This window comes from Desmodus rotundus, chromosome 10 (genome assembly GCF_022682495.2).
Source record: "Desmodus rotundus isolate HL8 chromosome 10, HLdesRot8A.1, whole genome shotgun sequence".
NCBI classification, from domain to species: Eukaryota; Metazoa; Chordata; class Mammalia; order Chiroptera; family Phyllostomidae; genus Desmodus; species Desmodus rotundus.
In genome coordinates, this window is record NC_071396.1 from 60,189,491 (window position 1) to 60,211,401 (window position 21,911).

Genomic DNA, 21,911 nt, shown 5'->3' on the forward strand with positions numbered 1-21,911 from the left:
GCAATGAAAGAAACCTAGTATCATTTTTTACCCTCCCATAGCCTCTGTGGGAGGAACTCCATCCAGCAGTATGTTCCTCCCTGCTGCTGCAGATGAGAAATAAATCATCCTGGACACAATCTTGCTGTTCCAGTGGGAAAAGGGGTGGCAATTCCCTCTAGTGCAGAATGCCCTGAGCCCTTCTCCCAAATGGCTTTAATTGGGAATGGTACGGGTAGGTGTACACAGCATGCATGCATAGTTCATCAATCAATGTCAAAAAGGCTATGGTCATACAAAAGCAGGTACTATCTATAGATAACAATTGAAGGAACACAGAGATCTGTCATGGGTCAGGGTCTGTTAGTCATGCTAATGCCAGAGGGTCTTTAAGACATATTTCATAAGCAGTTTACTCCTTATGCCTCGAAGTTAAACACTCAGTTATATCACCAGGGTTATACAAAACAAAGCATAGCAAGCTTCAAAGGATACAATGTATTTATCAGGCCTGATTCCCATGGGAACCCTGGATGTTAGAGTCAAGTCATGCCTGCCACCTGCGTTTTTACTTGGTTTTCCAGGGAGACGTAGTAGCTCCTTTCAGGGCTTGCTCTTGTGGGGCTACAGTCTCAGAAACCATAGAGTGGTCCCCAGCAAGCCTCTAATCACCAAGATGTGTTAATTTTGTCTCCTAAACGTCTCTCAAACCCACCTCCTTCCCTCTATTTTCCATCAACACCTCATTACAAGGCATCACTGTCTCAACTGAGTTACTGCTTGTACATCTTGATATTCAGGCTGAAATGGAGGGGGAAAGATGTGTACAAAACAAAGATAATTGAGCTACCCACCCAGCCCCACAGGTTTGTCACTTCTTGGAGTAAAGTCACATCCTGTCAGCATCTGTTGTACTATGCCAATGTGATGCAAGGATCTTGGAAAGTCCTCATCTCTATTCCACATAGTCACCTGGATGAGAAACAGTCTTCCTTTTAGACACATGGAACTGGAGGCTTTGCCAAAGGACACACATCAAGTGGGGCTGAGGTGGTGTTCCTACCTCCCTGTCCCCACTGTAGATCTAGTCTTTTCATAGCCCTAAGCACTGTAGGAACTCAGAGGAACTCCATATCATAGGTAAACTCTCAATGTCCTTGACCTCAGCCAGTACTGATGGCACCAGACATACACCCTTTGCTGATGTTCATTTTAAGCCATTGTCCAAGAAGCTGGCAAGATGCTCTGGACCAGAGAAGAGTCAGGGAAAATCTAAATTTAGGCTTAAGGATTTGGGCAGCCTGCTTGGAACTCTGGTTCCTGTATAGCCTATGTTAGGTCACTTGTCACATCCTTTGTCACTTCCCTTTTAAACCTACTGAGTCTCCTGACAGCACCGGCCATTTCTCCAGGCTTCTTCCTCCATCTTGCTCACTGTCTCCCACTCTAGCTGTTTTTACTTTCTAATAGCAAGCTTGGTGTCCTGCCCAGACCCCTTTCCCAGGCTGGAGACCCAGCTTACCTGCCATAAGAGATGCTAACAGCTCACTAGGTACCAGGGAAGAGATACCTTCAGCCTCACCCTCCTGTCGCTTAAGAGGGACTACCACAGAGCGTGTGAGGTCAGCCCTGCTTCAGGGTGGGAATAGCTCAGGTGCAATTGCAATGCAGAATTCCCCTGGTACCAGTCTCTTGCTGAGACCATGTCCTCATGCCATTCTTCTCTGCCCTGTCCCATGTCCCTCACTAACCTTCTGCTGAGGGTCCTCCCTCAGCTAGTCACTTAAGTAGAATCCCCATCTTGGTTCTGCTTCTAGTGACCCTAATCTATCACAGATTCCTTATGTTTGCAATAGTGAATAAAGTTTTCTGACATCAGGGCGTAAAGAGGTTTTCCATTTTACATCATGTTCTCTCTTCTCCTCCTTCTCTCACTTTTAAGGCACTGGTCCTGACCTGGGAAGGCTCTCCATTACCTGTCCAGACCATCTTCTACATGCTGTGAAGGCAGGTGGGACAGCAGTACCTATCTAGTTCTTAGCCTCATGGGGCTTTCATGGGCGCCAGGAGTGTTCTGAGCACTGGACAGGTAGTACTCATGGTGTCCCCTTTCAGATGGGATACTGAAGCACAGAGAAGCTGGGCCACTAGCTTGAGGTGATGAAAGGATACTTGACTTGCGGTGGTGAACACACAATATACAGATGACGTATTATAGAATTGTACACCTGAAACCTATATAATTTTATTGACCAGTGTTATTGCAATAAATTCAATAAAAAATAAACGCAAAGAATAGAAACCACTTAAATATCCATTAATAGAGGACTATTAAATTATAGCACAGCTGCACCCTGAAAGACTAGACATCCATTAAAATGAAGAAAGAGCTCTGATCTGGAACAATTTATGAAGTATATTAAGATATTTTAACAATGACAGCAGAAGAGTGTGTCTCATGTGCTACCATCTTATGTATATTAGAAAAAGTTGTGTTCACATGTATATGTTCTATGCGCATGCATGTGCTTGTGTGCATGTATGTGGACACACGCACACATGTGCGGGGATGTGCATGCATGTGGATATGTGTGCATGCCTGTGTGGAACAGGTAAAAATGATTACCTTTTGGTTGAAGACCTTAGGATTTGGGGGTCGCATACTACTTCCTAAATTTTTAATACATGAACCATATTTTTGGTGTATTACAATCCTTTAAAGAAAAGTAGCATGAAATAAAGCAGTCATACTTGTGGCCTACTGAAAAATCAGATACTAGCATAATCCCTTTGGAATGTGGAATAGCAGCACTATGTAGGAGGACACTGCTGAAGATGGAAGGGGTTTCCTCTCTGCTCTACAAAGACAGGAGCTAGAAATGCATCTTGGAGTCCCAGGGAGGGTAAATAAAATTAGGGGCACTAACTGGCTTTTGGCTACAGGAGAGATGGTCATCACCTTGGAGATGACCTGGGCAGCCACAATAAGCAAGGTGGGCAAGAAGTCCTATGCTCTGGAAAAGGGGTGAAATTAATGGAGTGAGGATTGTAGGGTAAGGATTAATAGGGAGCTGCTCAGGCCCTGGAGAAAGACCGGATGGTAGTTCCCAGTCTGCATGGGGCAGAAGTCAGTTCTGTTGTGTGCACATGGGGTGTCTGGAGCCTGGGGAAAGAGCACAGGGAACTTTTGTTCCCAGCAAACAGCTCCAGGCCCACTCCCTCCAAACTCACAGAGCCCAGGTGGAGAGCAGCCCTAGGGTATGGTGCAGGTCTGTCTGTGGGTAGAGTTCAGCTTCCAGAAGCAGTCTCTTAGGGCTGAAGGAAGCAGAATCCTCTAGGATCCCTTGCTCTTGGGGTTGGAGCCAAATTGATCTCTATTTGGACTGTGGAAGTCTCAAGATTTTCTCCAATGTTTAAAACCATGTCATGTTTGATATATGCAAAATACAGTAACACGTCTCCATAATCCAGCATAATAATGAAGAGATACATGTGACAGATCTTTATACCTGCTTGGGAGATCCTTTCTCACCTGTCCCTTGCCTCCCCCTACCCTTAGGTGACCACATCTCTCTCCTCCCCTTTTAAGAATAGTATCTCAAACAATACATTGGGTATTTTTTGTGATATAGGGTTGTATCATACTATATGCAACTTTCTTTTCCACTCAACAGCAAGTTGCTAAGAGTCACACAATGGCTCACATAGTTGTTGTTCACTTAAGTCATTTAATTTTCACTGTATAATACTCCACAATTTGTCCATTCTGTTTCCACTAAACATTTGGTTTGTTCTACTTTTTGCTATTGTGGACAATACTCCTCTGAGCATTCCTGCCCTGTTCCCTGGTCATGTTTCCCCCAGAGAAGAGTTATTGATTAGAGGGCTTCTGAGTATTCACCCTTACCTGCCAGCACCACACTGTTTTCCCAAGTGGTCCCACTGCACATGGGCACAAGTAGCTTATACAAAGAAGCTCCTTTAAATCTACCATTGTAATGGAAAGCAGGTTCGGCTGCTACAAAAGTCAATACTTGAGAGGCAGGTGCTGGTGTAAAGGAAAGTGGTTTATTTGCAGGTGCTGGCTGTCTGAAAGATGGGGGACTCACGTCTCAAAGCCCACCTCCTGGAAGATGGGGGACTCAGGTCACAAAGCCCATCTCCACCTCTCAGTGGAGGCAGAGGTTTTTATAAGGATTCAGAGGGGAACAAAACCAAGAGATCAAGGGAGGGAGTTCCAAGTTCTCTACATGAAGACCAGCACAGTCACTTCCAATAAGCCAAGTGATGGCCCGGCGAGCCTCATCCTGGTTTAGACATTGTGGCTTCATGTCATCCTGGCTCCATGGTTGAAGGTCAGTAAATCTCATGAGGCTGGGATGCCTAAAGGTAGGGGTCTGTGTATTTTGAAGTTACTTCCTCTGATTCTTATACAAACATGCTGTTCATGTACAAGCTACATATTAGTCAGCATCAGCACTTACAGAAAAATGTCAAAAGAATGGTGGTGTGGGTTACAATTTCCCACCATTACAATTTTCCAATGTTATACCATCGGGCTACACTTTGCCATGGTCCACTGCTTAGGAAACAAAGCAGGGGAGACTGCAGGGGTCATCCAGATGGTGCAGCAAAGTCAACTGCTCTGTTGGTAGAAAAATCTCATACTTGTCCCAGAATCCAGAGTCATAAAATGTGCATTGTCTTCAGTGGTTCTACCCCTGCAAGTTTATTCTAAAGAAGGACATGAAGGGAGTAAGGAACTACCTGTTTTGGCCTCCCTATGTGTTGAGTGTTTCTATGTATTCAATGTCCTCAAAGAAGAAATGGGTAGTAACCTAAATGTTTGCCAACAAAGGAACAGCTTAGAAGTATTCTCTATGTGAAATTATTCCAGAAGCATTAGAAACAATCACAGGGCCCATTTAGCAACATGGGGCACATGCACCAGGCATTGAAGAGCAGCTAACCATACCCTCGATCGTCCTCATGCCATGAGCACAATTAACAAGAATCAACATATGGTTGAAGCCTCCTAAAAACAGGTGGTCAGGGGTCAACCAGCCTCCTAGGAAGTGAATTGCTCACTCTCACAGACCACATGGAAAAGGGCTATGTCCTAGGGGTGAAGGGGCAACAGGAGAGAAGGAGCCTGAGCCACCCCCAGTGGCTCCATGGAGCAGCCTTCCCACCAGTTCTGCCTATCTTTCTCTGGACAAGAGAGACCACCTTAACCTTGCTGAAGATGCCATTACTGAGCCTTTGTCACAGGCAGCCTCACCTGTATCCTAGTGAGAGAGCTATGGCATCACTGGCAAAATCAGTGCCCTGATATCTGGGACCACTGACCTCTCAGAGTGTTTTGGTGACACAATGTGAGCAGCCCAGGGCCTTGCCTTTACTCCAAGGCCATTTGGCCAGTTGCTGAAATCAGCAGATACAATTGGCTGCAATTCTGAAACTGAATAAGGCATGAAGTAGTGTTGTTATAAAAACAAAACAAAACAGGGATTTTATTTTAGCGAAATTTTAAGCCATGGAACTGTGCGTCCCAGGAAACTGCCTGGATGGCAAAGTCACAAAATAAAACTGAAAAATAAAACAAAACAAATGAAAACAAACCAATATCATAACTACAAAACTCTGATAAACATTTTCTTGACCACTCCCCCCACTAAATCCCTAAAAAGCAAAAAAGCATTGACACTTGTCTTAAACAAGTCTTTGTAACCCAATCCTCCTTTGTCATGTCCATCTTGGGAAGGGTGCTGACCAGTACTACCCAGTTCTGAGAGACTGGAACACTGAAAAATATAAGACAATTGTCAATAAATTAAAACGTCATGTGATCCTCATTTCACACTCTTAATCCCTTTAGGAACTGGTTTTAAAAGAAAAATAACAGGTCTGCAGAGGGTGCCAGATTGTGAACCCACCTGGGTACCCTCATGCCTTGTCCAGCTCTTTTTGTAAGACCCTGTCTTTCTCAGGTCATCCCATGGCCCAACCAGGACCACACCACTGGGGGCAGGCAGTAAGTCTGATCTGTGAGGAGACACGTTCTGGTGCAGCCAGAGGGGAAACAAGACAGAGGAGGGCCAGAGCAGAAGGAGTGCCCCAAGGCTGGTGAGGTGAGGATCAAGAAGCTCTTCCAGTGTGTGCAGGCCTGGGCTGTGGGTCCTGCATTCATGGCAGAGGTGAGGGCTATTGTGGTCAGGGTAGAGCTGAGCATGTGACGTTGTGTGCATGCAAACTCAGATTGCACAGGAGATATCCAATGGGGAGCGAGGCTGTGGAATGCCTGCCCCAAACAAAAGAGTGACAAGTGTCAGCACTCAGGAGGCTCTGAAGGGATGATGGCTGATGGTGTGATGGCAAAAGGAGACTTCTAATTATGATGCATCTAGAGTGTGACATCTGGATGGGGGTTAACTTTTAGCAAACAAGACATATCAGAGGCTGTGTGGGTGCTGAGTAAGCTCAGCACAAAGATGTGTTATGGAAGCAAATGCCTGACAACTGAGCATGAAATGGCATGTAACAAACATGGTGTGTACATAGCTTTGGAGGGAGTATATGTGTAACAGAGATTTGTAAGAAAGATGGCAGCCCCTGGGTGTGCTGACAGGACCAGCCCCTCTCTCCTTAAGCCTAGCTCAGTATTGTAGGGCTGTGGTCCAGGGTGTCCTGGTAATCGTCCAGGCCCCAGGTTTTCTACATCCCTCCGGGGGGGGAGGGCGAGGCTTCATGTGGGGCTCAGTGACAGCCTCTTCCTAGGACCACAATAGTTGGCTGCTGCTGACCCACACTGAGAGAACCTATGAACATAATCTGGGGAGGCTCTGAGAGGATCATACTGAAGGATTTTGGCAGGCTCCTGAGAAGGAGGGAACAAAGGACCAGCCTGGAGGAGAGCATCGTAAGGAGGGGAATACCATAGCAAAGGCTGGGGCATGAATGTGGCTAAGAGGCCAGTCTCTGACCAGCCTGGCCACCACAGGCCAGCAAGGCACTCACAGGTCCTCACCATAGCTTGTGGAAGCACCACAGCTGGCTTGGCCTCATCATTGCCAAGCTGCCCTTCCTCATTTGTATTCTGACTGCTGCTTTTCAAAACTTCAAGCATACCCTGCCCTGTTCTTCCCAAAGTTCTGGCATTTTTATTTATCATCCAAAGACATTGAGAAGGGCCATAATATATTCAACTAGTCACTAAGGAGACATTCAGTTCCTCCTAAGGGACTCCCATAGCTGGCTGTCTCCCCAAAGCTAGAAGTGTGGATCCTCACTGTCAAGCACCCAGCACATGCTGCAAACCACACATGCACATACACGAATGGGAGGCAGCCCAAAGCCCAAGGCTCCACTGAGCTGGCTTGGGCTTTAATCTTTGGCCCAGGCAGAGAGAAGGGTTACATTTTCCTCAAGTTGTGACTGTTTTCCTCAATCCTACAATTTAGCACCCTCCCCATGATGCAACCCTGCCATACACTATTCCCCATGTAGCTCCTCACACCTGTGTGCTGCTGTGAAGGTAATCAATCTCTCTTATCTGATTTTCATAACCACCTGGTATTCTTAGGCCATTTGGTAACAGGGGAAACTGACAGAGACTCAGTGAGATGCCAAGATCAGACAGTCCCACACCCCAGAGCAAATGGTGAAACTCCAAACTGTCAGAAAGTAACATAACACATTTATTTCAATTATTGATATAAGAGCTCCCCCGTTCATCAAAGTTCTACAACACTTGCCATCATATTGCATCCTGGGCTCTGTGGGCACACAGAGACAACTTAGCATCTGGCCAGGGCCAAGCCAGCAAGAGGAAAGGTGGCCCTGCTCTGTGATTGGCAGAGTGAAGGCAGCTTACAGCTGGCTCTGTGCCATGCCCATGGGTAAGGATGGTCCCAACCTGAGTCCTGCAGGGAAGGGCTTCTCTCCTTGGCTAGGGCTGTCCTTAACAGGGTGGGTGAGGTGGGGAGGGTACTGGGATGGGCCACAGGCTGCCTTGAGCCAGCATTCTGCTCTGTCGCATCATGGACAGGTTCAAGGACAGAGCTGACAAAAAAAAAAAAGCCTCTTTGCAACTTAAAACACTATCATCCAGTCCTCACCTACCCAAGGATCATGGGGAAGCATCTGCAAGCTAGAGCAGTTAGAGGAAGCAAGCATCAAGCGATGGGCAGGGCAGGTGGCTACCACACAGTTGTACAGCACCTAAGGTAGGCTGCATCCAAACCCAGCCGGGTGTGATGCCAGCCCAATGCAGTGGTTGTGAGAGTGGGGTACCCTGGACCCATCAGAACTCACATTCTCAATGCCTCCCAAACTCCAGCCCTGACCTCGGAGACTTCGCAGTGTACCAGGCCCCACAGGGGCACTGAAGGCTAGTGCAGCCGCAGGTAGGAGGGCGCAGAGTAGTTGAAGAGCAGAAAGTCCATCCTGTAGAGATCAAAGAGGCGCCGCTGGTAGAAGGGGCTGATGTCCTGGAAGAGGTGAATGGCCTTGTCGTGCATGGTGGCTGCCTTGGCACGGGATGGTGGTGCAGGGAATCGCAGGTTGGGTGTGCCCACCAGGCCCAGCACAAAGGCCGCATCCTCTGCCAGGGTCTCAAACTTGCCCACAACATCGTAGCGCAGGCGACACGGGTGGCAGAGCGCGTGGGCACGCTCCCAGTGCTCATTGAAAGGTTCGTCACGGCGCGTGCGTGGGTCCAGCAAGTAGGCTAGGAACTCAGTGAAACGCACGTCATGGCCACGGGCCAGCGCCTCAGGGTGTGGGCGGGGCCGAAGGCGCCTCACGATGCGCGTGCCATAATGCCGCTGGAAGGCGGCGCTGTAGGGCTGCGCGAACTTGTTGTGGTAGGCTGAGGCTAGTCGCTCAAAAGGCTCCCGCACGAAGAGGAAGGCCAAGTAGTTGCGCAGGCGCCAGTTGATCTCGTTTGGGCCAAAGTCGGCCAGAGAGGGCAGGCGGCCTGGCGCATGCGCCTCGTGCGCGGGGATGGCTTGGGGGTCCTGGCCCCGGGGACTGCTCAGTGCCAGCATCACACGCTTCCAGTTGGTGCAGGCCACTTTAGGCACATAGCAGTAGAGTAGGCCGTGTGCATCGTCCACCAGCACGTGGCGCAGGTCCTTGGGCTGCAGCAGGCGCTGCCGGCGTGTGTGGCGGCTGCAGGCACGGCGCAGCAGACTGCGCCGCTCTCGATGTACCTCAGCCAGGGCTGAGCTTGGACCCTGTGGACGACAGGGGTCGGAGTCAGGGCTGCTGCCCAATGACGTGTGTTAGCCAGGGCTAGGCAGCAGATGGGGGTCCTTGATTGGGACCCCAGTGCTGCCACTGATCACTGTGTATGATTAGGGGCCCAGGCTTTTGTCTGGGACCTGGATTGGGGGGTGGGCGGGGGGGATGAATCTAACTTTGCAGAGGTATATGAAACGATGTGACTAATCATTTGTTGGACTTTCAGGTCTGAGGAGGTCCTGATAACGAACAAGAAATCGTCAGAGTAAGCCTGATAAAGAGGTATGACTTCAAAGTACCCACCGCGAGCGCAAACTGAGTATCTGCTGTTTACTAGAAGTATAGTGTCCAAGAATGGTGGCTTTAATTCCATATAAATAGAGTTGAAAATGCAGCTACTTTCAGGCTATTGGGATATTTTTTGTTTAATAATAAAATTAGTTAATTCTATATTTATGAATTGGCATGTTCCCTTGGGTCTTGATTTCTTTATCCCACCCAGTCCTCTTCCTCCTCACACCCACCGCCCCACAACAAATTCTAATGTCAGTACTTGGGCAGGGAGCCTGCCCTCTCTAAGTGTGTTACTCCTCTGTGAAATAATAACATCCAGCATTCATCTTGTACTTATTGTGTACTAGGCACCTCACTATGACCTTTACAACTCCATGAATTGGGTACTATAAGGAGGTCCCTTGGGCCCAGCCCTTCCTATCCCTCCTCAGCCATACCAACACCCAGGCCAGTACTTCCAGCAATCCCCCTTCCTTTTGTCAAGGTTTTTTCTGCCCTCAACAGGGTTTTCACCTCCAATAGTAACACTCCAACCCCCCTGCCCCTCTCTTTGGTGTTTTTTTTAGTCTGAGTTCTTAGAAAAAAGTGTTTTTAATTTCCAAAAATTGCTTTAAAAGCCTTTAGGTAATAAGACAATAAATATTGGTGAGGATGTGGGAAAGTGGAATCTTATTCATTGCTGGTGAGAAAGTAAAATGTTATAGATGTTGTAGAAAGCCATTTGGCAGCTCTCAAAAAAAGTAAACATATGATCCAGCAATTCCACTTCTAGGTATATACCTAAAGTAACTGAAAACATAAGTTACACAAAAGCTTGTGCACAAATGTTTATAGCAATATTATTCGTAATAGCCAAAGAGTGGAAACAACCCAAAGTCCATCAACTGGTGAGTAGATAAATAGTATATATGTGTCTATCCATACAATGGAATATTATTCAGTAATAAAAAGGAATGAAGTTCTGATACATTATAAAACATGGATGAACCTTGAAAATATTATGCACACTAAGTAAAAGAAGCCAGACATAAAAGGCCACATGTATGATTCCATTTACAAAAAATGCCCAGAATAGATCCATCGAGACAGAAAGTAAATTGGTGGTTGTCAGGGGCTGGGAGTAGAGAAAATGGGGAGTGACTGCTAATACGTACTGGGTTTCTTTTTGGACTGAGGAAAATGTTCTGAAATTAGATGGTGGTGATGGTTGTGCTTCCTTGTAACTATACTAAAACCACTGAATTGTACACTTTAGAAGAATGAATTCTGTGGTATGTGAGTTATTTCTTAATTAAGAAAAAGCCTTCAGAATATTTCCATTTCAGAGAATGCCAAAGCAGCATCTGAAATAAAAGGACACTATACACTCTGTGCCTGCATAAGAATGTCTGACATTGTTGGGCGGGGGGCAGAATAGACTGCATGTGTGGGCATATGTGTGTGTGCCTTTAAAAATATCCTGCAGACATCCAAGATACTTTAAGTGCAAAAAGTTAAAGAAAGAACAGGACTTAGCATGACATAGTTGGGTTTAGAAAAGGTAGTGAAAGTGTCCTGGCCAGGTAGCTCAGATGGTTAGACCATCATCCCAATATGCCAGGGTTGTCGGTTTGATCCCTGGTAAGGACAAGAATGAACCAATGAATAAGTGGAACAACAAATCAATGTTTCTCTCTCTCTGTCTCCCTTCCTTCCCTTCTCTCTAAAATCAATTTAAAAAAATTTTAAAGGGTAGAGTGAAATAAAAAATCATGTTTCAGGCCCTGGCTGGTGTAGCTCAGTGGATTGAGTGTGGGCCTGTGAAACAAAGGGTCACTGGTTCGATTCCCAGTCAGGGCACATGCCTGGCTTGTGGACCAGGTCCCCAGTAGGGGGCATGCAAGAGGCAACCACGCATTGATATTTCTTTCTCTTCCTCTCTTTCTCTCTCCCTTCCCTTTTTCTCTAAAAATAAATAAATTCTAAAAAAAATGTTTCAAAAAGGATGAATTGTGGGTAGTCTCTCTTTTAGATATATGCTGAAATAATCACAGGGTCAACAAGGCTGGGATCTGCTTCAAAAAAACAGGTAAAAGTTGAGGGGTCAGGATGAAACAAGAATGGATAAGAATTAATCATTGTTCAGAGTGGGTGATGAGAATGTGGGTATTCATCGTACTATTCTCTCTACTTCTGCATATGTTTGAATTTTTCAAAATGAAAGGTTAAAATTGAGAGAACAACAACATATGTACCTGTAGGTGAGATTTTGAAAAAGTAACATAAGCACATGATAGAGCATTTGATGCTACATACATGCCCAGAACATGCCTAGAATGACTCACAGGGAACTCGTTGATTCCAGGGGTAATAGGAGGCCAGTGTGGGAAGGAGAGGTGCTCTTCACTGTAAACTCTTTGGGAGTGTAGAATGCCCTATAGTGCTTAATTACCTTTTCAAAAATATTACTGTGGGGGTGGTTGCCAAGTTCAGACATGGCTGTAGGGGGCCTAAGGGCACTTAGAGGATTGCATTCCCACCCTGTAAGGCATTGACTCACAGGATTGGCCTCAGAAACCTGGCTCCATGTGAATGCCAGGAGTGGACTGTAACCAGGGGCCCCACAGCCAAGCTCTGTGTTCAGCTTCCAGACAACCCAACATGTTTCTTGTGGCAGGGAGTTTTGGCCATCCACTTATTTGTCAGCTTCCTTCCTTCCTTGCCAGAAAACCTCAACTGTGCTAGGTCATGTAGCCAACCTGAGGAGGAAACTGTCACACTTTCATTAAATGATGGGTCCAGAGGTGGACATGTGGCCTGTTTCTGGCCAAGGAGATGTAAAGGGGAAGTCTGCTGGATGGCTCCCAGAAAGATATTCCTTCAGGAGAAAAAGTAAGAGCTCCTGAAGGAAGAAAACCCTTTGTTTCACCTCTACTCTGCTTAGGATGTTCTCCCGTGAGGAGATGTCAGGGCCCTGGCATTCATCATACAGCCATGAGGCAATAAGGCTGTAGCAGAAGCCAACATCCACAGGATGTGAGTGGGCAGAGTGTTGCTGCTGTCCATGGGAATGCCGGTCTCTGAGTATCTCAGGAAGCACACATTGACTATCCTAGTGACTTAATGCAGTCTCAGTCGGCATTTCTGTTGTTTGCAGCCCCATGAATACCTAGATAGTCAATGCGATCTCTATTTTACAGGTTAGAACACTGAGGCTTAGAGGAAATTAGTGGTCTACAGCTCTCTGGTAAGGAAGCTCCAGCTTGGGTCTCTTGGGACTCAGAAGTCAGAGCTGTTCCTGCTGGTCTGGAGCTGCATCCAGCTGCAACACCCTCATCCCTCCCAGCCCAGCTATACTCAACTGCTTGGATCCTTAGTCTGGCTCTAGTCCCTATGACATCTGTGATATTCTCAAGGTCCTTAGCCTCCCTGTTCTTCAGTTTCCTCATCTGTGAACAAGGATAACAACAGCCCCACCTTATAGGGTAGCTGAGAGGACTAAGCAATTTCACAGAACTAGAGAGCCTGGTACACAGTTAGCACTTCTTGGTCAGATTGTTTTCATCACTATTATTTCTCCAATTTCAAGGTAATATGGTTCCAGGGCCTTGACACTCCAGGGTCACTGGGTCCTCAGGCTATGAGGGGGCTGAGCCAGCCCTATTTGTCCCTCTAAGTCTGTGCAGCTAGCAGAACCAAGGGCCTGATGACAGCCTGGCCTGCCCTCAGCTTGGTGTGTGGCCCAGGGCAAGCCAGTTACCCTCTCTGAACAAAGGCCTACCCACCTGAAACCCAAGGACATGAGACAGATGAGTTCCATTTGCCTCTTTGGCTTAGTCCTTGAGAATTCAGTGAGCAGCACTTTCTCAGACCCAGTCTGATCATTTTCTTTGGCTTAAAACCCTCCATGGCTCCCTATAGTCTTTGCCCCACTTGCCAGGCCACATGAGGCCACTGCCTACCCCTGGCTCACCTTGCACACCTTCTTCTGTCTTTTGCTCATCTCCAGCTACTTGGCCCCTACTGTTTGCTTCTTAACTCATCCTCTGCACGTCTCAGCTGCAATGTCCCTTTCTCAGAGAGGGTCTAAACTAGGAATCTCCTGGTAGAGCTCTCATTGTACCTTATACTTTCTCTTTAGATGCCAATCAGTCACAAGTTAGTGGAGTCGGTGATCAGTTAATGTTTCCTCCCCTGGACTGGACTGTCAGCTGCACAAGGTCAGGAAACCAGCCTGCCTGGTTGTGGCTGGATCCACAGGTTCCTAAGTACAGTCTGCATACAGCAGGTGCTCAACACATGCTGCCAGAATGGGTGCCCCTGAGTGTGGCTGTTTGGGTGTATGTGAGCCAGGGGTATGGCTCTCAGTGGGGTACAACTATGTGTGTATTTGGGGCAGTGTGTGGTCCTAGGGGGCCAAAATAGAAGAGAGGTTCATAGACCAGCAAGCTGCCTGGTCCATTGCCTTAGAACAGGTGAGGCAGGGGATCCTTCATGTTTCCCTATTGTAGCTGGTACTAAATTTAATTACTGTCTACCCACTAGACTGTTAACTCCCTGAGGGAAGGCACAGTGTTTGTTTTACTCTCTTTTATATCCGCAGTATGTAGAACTGGCACAGACCAGGCCCAATCTATTGTTGGGAGGATGATGGACAGGGTTGGGGGTGGGTGGAGATACCAGCTCTCTCAGCTTGCCCCTGAGATTTTTCCCTTGTCATATCCCTAGGCATTCTAGTTTCTGAACAGAGCCTGGATTTGCAGAGGATGATTCTCTGTGCCCATGTGGGTTCTAGTCCCAGGACAGCCAGTCTACACTGGGGCTGTCAGGTTCCCATGTCTGGAAGCAGAAGGTAGGGGGGGGTGGTCCACCTACCTGGTCCAGGTCATAGAGCATCTGCAGGGGACTCCTCCTCTTCCCACCAAGCCAGCCAGAACCCAGGACCCTATTTTTGGAATCTGTGGAGCATAAAGAGAGAGGTGTTATCACTCCAGCAGACAAACTGGCTTTGGTGTTGGGGTTGGGGGCTTAAGCAACTCACCTAGGGCAGAGGTAATCCATCTCTGAGAATCAGTTTCCTGATTCTCAGTCTCACCTGCCTCAGGATGGGGGGTGGCAGTGGTGGAATGTGGGGAAATACTGACAGAGCCCCTAATCTATGCATGCTGTCACTCCTGCTCCTATGTCCTGCCATCTAGAGTTGGAGAGTGCCAGGTGGGAAGGGATGAGAGGAAAGGTGGTACCCAGCTCATAGCACTCTGGCAAAGGCCTGCCCCTACCCAACCTCACCCTCCTCAATCTGCAATCATCATGGCCTGCTCCTGCCAGCCCCATGACAGAGGAGCCCTGAGGGGCTCAAGAAGTTACTAGTCTGTCCAGAGAGGGCTAGGCAGTGGTGGATGTGGCACAGCCAGACTGCAGGCTCTCCTACTGACCCACAATGAACTACAGCAGCCTATACTTCCCCTAGCAGTGTACATGCTTCCTCATGGTATATATAGCTTCAGCTGCTCCTAGACTGGATGCCCCTGAGGGGAGAAATAATATCTGCCTGTATCAGTGCTGAATTCTTCAATCTTCCTAAACCTATCAAAATCACAGCTTGCTAAGTTTATTATTCACTCAAAATGTGTTTTAAGGACTATCATCTTGAAACTTCCTCCTTTGTCCTGAAATGTCAAATAGTGATGGGAAGATGGCGGTGCGATAGGTGGGAGCAGAGTCCACTTCCCCTCAACACCAGTGAAACACCTAGCTGATATGAGGAGCAGAGCTAACAGCCAATGGTATTCCAGCATATATGAAGATCGGAGACCAAAGATAGAGGACATTGAAAGATCAGATGGTAAGAAGAGTGCTTAAGGACAATAAGGTCCCCAGGACCTGCGCAGGGACCAGGGCGGCTGAAGCCCCGGCCCAGGCACAGGGTCTGCTGCAGGATTCTTGGGAGAGAGCCAGGCTGAGCTGTGTGAGAAGCCAGGTACTTGTTTGGACCAGGGGGGCTTGAATAGGAAGAATTTCTCAAAAAGAAAAAGAACATAGAGGCACTCAGGGGCTAGTTAGAGAACTCTCTGCAGCAGCCACGTCCTCTGGCGCCCCTCCCCCCTCAGCCCCTGGACTGTTAACGCAGGATAACAAGCCCCAGCACACTCCTGAAGCCCAGTTGCCCGCACCCAGATTAGCGGACTGGGGGCCCACAACTGAAACCCCAGCTGGCCGCCCACACCTGAGACCTCAGGTGGGTGTGCACGGGGAGCAGAGGCTAGCTGCCCCACGCACAGGCCCAAGGCCACAGACTGGCCAGCCGCGCGACCCAGACCCAAAGCAGCAGATGGTAGATCGCTGATCAATGGCCTGGCTGCCTGCCAGGGACCACACCTAAAAGTACAAGTTCTGAACAACTTCTACCTAGCCCCTGCTCACGGAGCCCTGCAGGGCCTACTGGCTCTCTAGGATGAAGGCAGAACACCCAGCAGAGGGTTGCTGCAGGGCTAGGGGAGACTGCATTCCCCAGAAAGAATTCACCCAGTAGGGGGCTGAACTACTCCATAGCAGCACCAACAGCCCCTAGCATCTAAGACAGCAAAGAGCAAGAAGGGGAGTGTGAGTTGCCCCTAACTGGTGCAATTCAAGGACAGCACAACTGGTGAACTAAAGGCATAGTGGGGAGCAGAAGGTCCCTGAGGAACTAGACTGGAGGCTGAACAACAGGGAAGCCTGTGGCTCAGGAAGGGAGAAAAGTGAAACCAATCCTTCCAACCACCCCCTCCCGTTCCACAGAAAGGAAGACCAGCAGAACTAACCTGACCAGTTTAAAGCCAGCAGAAGAATTTTTTTTTTTTCTTTCTTTCCTCCTTTCCCCCTGAGTTCCTTCTTCCTTTCTGTCCTTCTGTCTTTTTTTTATTCCTTCTTCCTTCCATCCTTTACCTTTTTTATTCCTTCTTCCTGCCTTCTTTTATTTATTCTTTTGTTTTAATTTTTGTTAAAATTCCTTCTTATCTTGCCTCTGATCTTTCTTTATTCCTTCTTCCTTCCTTCCTTTCCTTTTCTATTCCTTTTTTCCCTCCTTCCGTTTCCTTTTTTCCCCCCTTTCTCTTTTTCCCACAGGTGAGACAATAAAACCTGGAGTGCTGAAAAGACCAGAGTTAGACCGTGTTTGACCCATAAACGTCTGCTCAAGACCAGTGAGCACAGGAGATTAAGGAGACAGAACCACTGAATCCCATTGGCATTCTACCATAGAAGTTCATACCATAAACCCAGGGAGTCAGAATACATCAATTTAAGAAGAAGAGGCTAACAAGAAGAGTCTCACAAACAATGGGAAGACAAAGAAACAATCCCCAAATGAACGGAAAGGAGGAAGCCTCAGAAAGAATGCTAACTGAAAAAGAGGCAAGTCAACTATCAGACACTGAGTTCAAAGCAATGGTTATCAAGAAGCTCACTGAGCTCTCTGAGCTCACAGAGAACTACCAGAAACTACAGGGAAACTACAATGAACTCACTGCAAACTATATCAATATGAAAAAGGAAATAGAAACTATCACCAAGGGCCAAGAAGAAATGAAGGATACAATTTCTGAATTGAAGAACACAGTAGAAGGACTGAAAAGCAGACTTGATGAAGCAGAAGATCGGATCAGCGAGCTGGAGGACAAAGTAGAAAAAAACACCCAAAAAGAGCAGAAAAGGAAAAGAGGCTCAGAAAGAATGAAGAGGGATTAAGGACAATGCAGGACAACATGAAACAACAATATCCGTATAATAGGAATACTAGAAGGAGAAGAAGAAGAGCAAGGGATAGAAAACCTGTTTGAAAAAGTAATGATGGAAAATTTCCCTAATCTGATGAGAGAAAAAGTCACCCAAATCCAGGAAACACAGAGAGTCCCAAGCAAAAGAAACCCAAAGAGGCCCACTGCAAGACACATCACAATTAAAATGGCAAAATTCCAAGACAAACAGAGGATCTTAAAGGCAGCAAGGGAGAAACAGGATGTAACATACAAGGGAGTCCCAGTAAGGTTAGCAACTGACTTCTCAATGGAAACGCTCCAAGCCAGAGGAGAATGGCAAAAAATATTCCAAGTAATGAGAACCAGAGGCATGCAACCAAGACGACATTACCCAGCAAGGCTCTCAATCAAGACAGAAGGCCAAATAAAGAGTTTCCCAGACAAAAGAAATCTAAAAGAATACACTTCCACCAAACCAGCTCTGCAAGAGATGCTAAAGGGACTGCTTTAAGGAAAGGAAGGAAAAGAGAAAGACAGAGGAACACAGGTAGGAATAAAGGGAATGAATAACTACCTATCGATAATAACCTTAAAGGTAAATGGATAAAATGCTCCAATCAAAAGACATAGAATAGCTCAATGGATAAGAAAACATGACCTGCATATATGCTGCCTACAAGAGACCCATCTCAGGACAAAAGACTTATACAGACTGAAAGTGAAAGGCTGGAAACAAATTTTCCAAGCAAACGGACAGGAAAAAAAAGCAGGGGTAGCAATACTCATATCTGACAAAATAGACTTCCAAAGAAGGGCCATAAAGAGAGACCCAGAAGGTCACTTCATAATACTCAAAGGAAGAATCCACCAAGAAGACATAAACATTGTAAATATATATGCACCCAACATAGGAGCACCCAAATACATTAAGAAAATCTTGGAGGACTTCAAGAAAGATATTGACAGCAACACAATTATAGTAGGGGACTTTAACACCCCACTATCAAAAATGGACAGGTCTTCCAGACAAAATATCAACAAAGATATGGTGTCACTTAACAATACCCCAGAGGAAATGGACTTAACTGATATATGTAGAGCTTTTCATCCCAAAGACAAAAAATACACATTCTTTTCAAGTGTCCATGGAACTTTCTCAAAGATAGACCACATGATAGGAGACAAAGCAAGCCTCAACAAATTCAAGAAAATTCAAATCATATCAAGCACGTTCTCTGACCACAAGGGGCTGAAACTAGAAACCAACCCCAAAGGAAAAAGTCCCAAAACACGCAAAATCATGGAGACTGGATAGCATGCTATTAAACACTGAATGGGTCAAGAACGAGATTAGGGAAGAAATCAAAAACATTCTGGAAACACATGAAAATGAACTCACAACAACCCAAATCCTATGGGACACAGCTAAGGCACTCCTGAGAGGGAAGTTCATAGCAATACAGGCCTACCTTAAAAAGATAGAAACATTTCAAACAAACAACCTAACCCTACGCCTACAAGAACTGGAGGAACAACAACAAAGACAACCCAGAGCAAGCAGAAGGAAGGAAATAACCAAGATCAGAGCAGAATTAAATGACATAGAGACTAAAAGCACAATTCTAAGGATCAATGAATCCAGGAGCTGGTTCTTTGAAAATATAAACAAAATGGACAAGCCTTTAAGTAGGCTCATCAAGAAGAAAAGAGAGAGGATCCAAATAAACACAATTAGAAATGAAAGGGGAGAGATTACAATGATACCACAGAAATACAAAGGATTGTAAGAAATTACTATGAAGAACTGTATGCCAAGAAATTTGAAAACCTAGATGAAATGGACAAATATCTAGAAAAATATAATCTTCCAAAACTGAATGAAGAAGAAGCAGAAAGCCTGAACAGACCAATAACAGCAGACGAAATTGAAGCAGTCATCAAAAAACTCCCAACACACAAAAGCCCTGGACCAGATGGTTTTACAGGAGAATTCTACAAAGCATTTATGGAAGAGCTATCCCCTATCCTTCACAGACTATTCGAAAAAATCCAAACTGATGGAAGACTCCCAAACTCTTTTTATGAAGCCAGCATCATCGTAACCCCAAAACCAGATAAAGACACAATGAAGAAAGAAAACTTCAGGCCAATATCGTTGATGAACATACATGCTAAAATTCTCAACAAAATATTGGGAAACCACATCCAGCAATACATTAAAAAGATCATACACCATGACCAAGTGGGATTCATCCCAGGGATGCAAGGATGGTACAATATTCGCAAATCAATAAACATAATACATCACATCAATAACAGCAAAGACAAAAATCACATGACCATATCAATAGATGCGGAAAAACTGTTTCATAAGAAACAGCACCCATTTCTGAGAGAAACACTCAGAAAAGTGGGAATAGAGGAAGCATTCCTCAACATAATAAAGGCCATATATGAGAGACCTACAGCCAACATCATACTCAATGGACAAAAACTTATTTCTTTCCCACTAAGATCAGGAACAAGACAAGAATGCCCTCTCTCACCACTCCTATTCAACATAGTACTGGAAGTCCTAGCCACAGCAATCAGACAAGAAAAAGAAATAAAAGGCATCCAAATTGGAAAGGAGGAAATGAAACTGTCACTGTTTGCAGATGACATGATAGTGTACATTGAAAATTCTATAGACTCCACCCAAAAACTACTCGACCTAATAAATGAATTTGGCAAAACAGCTGGATCCAAAGTCAATACTCGGAAATCAAAGGCATTCCTGTACACCAACAACGAAACTGCAGAAACAGAAATCAGGAAGAAAATCCCATTTGACACAGCATCAGGAAAAATAAAGTACCTAGGAATAAGCCTAACCAAGGAGGTAAAAGACCTGTACTCAGAGAACTACACAACACTGAAGAAAGAAATTAAGGAAGACACAAACAAATGGAAGCATGTACCATGCTCATGGATTGGAAGAATTAACATTATCAAAATGGCCATACACCCAAAGCAATTTATAGATTCAATGCAAACCCTATTAGAGTACCAATGACATATTTCACATATATAGAACAAACTTTTCAGAAATTTATATGGAATCATAAACGACCCCAAATAGCTGCAGCAATTTCCAGAAAGAAGAACAAAGCAGGAGGGATCACAATACCTGATATCAAACTGTATTCCAAGGCCACTGTAATCCAAACTGCCTGGTACTGGCATAAAACCAGGCACATAGACCAATGGAACAGAACAGAGAGCCCAGAAATAAACTCAAATCTAAACGGTCAATTAATATTTGACAAAGGAGGCAGGAGCATAAAATGGAGCAAAAACAGCCTCTTCAACAGATGGTGTTGGGAGATCTGGACAGCTACGTGCAAAAAAATGAAACTTGATCACCAACTTATGCCATACACGAAAATAAACTCAAGATGGATAAAGGACTTAAATATAAGTCGTAACACCATAAAAATCCTTGAGGAAAACATTGGCTGGAAAATCTCAGACATTCCATGCAGCAACATCCTCACAGACACATCCCCTAAAGCAAGGGACATAAAGGAAAGAATAAACAAATGGGACCTCATGAAAATAAAGAGCTTCTGCATGGCTAAAGAAAACAGCACCAAATTACAGAGAGAACCAACAGTATGGGAAAACATATTTGCCAATGATACCTCAGACAATGGCCTGATCTCCAAAATATATAAAGAACTCACACGACTGCACTGCAGGAAGACAAACAACCCAATGAAAAAATGGGCAAAGGACTTGAACAGACACTTCTCCATGGAAGACCTACAGGGGGCCCAGAGACATATGAAAAGATGCTCAACATCACTAGCCATCAGAGAGATGCAAATTAAAACTACAATGAGGTGTCATCTCACACCAGTCAGAGTGGCCAACATAAACAAATCCACAAACAAATGTTGGAGAGGATGCGGAGAAAAGGGAACCCTAGTGCACTGTTGGTGGGAATGCAGACTGGTGAGGCCACTGTGGAAAACAATATGGAATTTCCTCAGAAAACTAAAAATGGAACTTCCCTTTGACCCAGCAATTCCACTGCTGGGATTATACCCTAAGAACCCTGAAACACCAATCCAAAAGAACCTGTGCACCCCAATGTTCATAGCAGCACAATTTACAATAGCTAAGTACTGGAAGCAACCGAAGTGCCCATCAGCAAACGAGTGGATCCAAAAACTATGGTATATTTACACAATGGAATTCTATGCAGCAGAGAGAAAGAAGGAGCTTATACCCTTTGCAACAGCATGGATGAAACTGGAGAGCATTATGCTGAGTGAAATAAGCCAGGCAGTGAGGGACAAATACCATATGATCTCACCTTTGACTGGAACATAATCAATAGAAGAAAAAACCAAACAAAATATAACCAGAGACATTGAAGTTAAGAACAATCTAAGAATAGCCAGAGCGGGGTGGGGGGGGGGGACTGTGGGAAGAGGGGATTACAGGAACTACTATAAAGGACACATGGACAAAACCAAGGGGGAGGGTGGAGGTGGGGGAGGGAGGTGGGTTCACTTGGGGTGGGGTGGAGGGATGGGGAGAAAAGGCATACATCTGTAATTGAATAACAATAAAAAAAATAAATTAAAAAAAAGTTATACAGGTTTAGGGTAATGGTGGAATGTTGCTGGT

The 21,911-nt window shown here is 45.7% G+C and overlaps 1 protein-coding gene across 2 annotated transcripts in view; it reads right to left on the reverse strand.

The window, feature by feature from the left end:
* CHST13 (carbohydrate sulfotransferase 13) overlaps positions 1–21,911 on the reverse strand; it is a 61,930-nt gene that overhangs the window by 11,543 nt on the left and 28,476 nt on the right. The window contains exons 2-3 of one of the 2 annotated variants that reach the window (XR_008425421.2): positions 14,371–14,453; positions 8,293–9,215 (exon numbers count right to left, since the gene is read on the reverse strand). Coding sequence is in view for 1 of the 2 variants with exons in the window: in XM_053913376.2 (XP_053769351.1) it covers positions 8,370–9,215; positions 14,371–14,453 (929 nt within the window). In the remaining variant the exon portion in view is untranslated. Of the gene's footprint in view, positions 1–7,637; positions 9,216–14,370; positions 14,454–21,911 lie in introns of those variants that run through there. The other variant, XM_053913376.2, reaches the window with a different exon arrangement.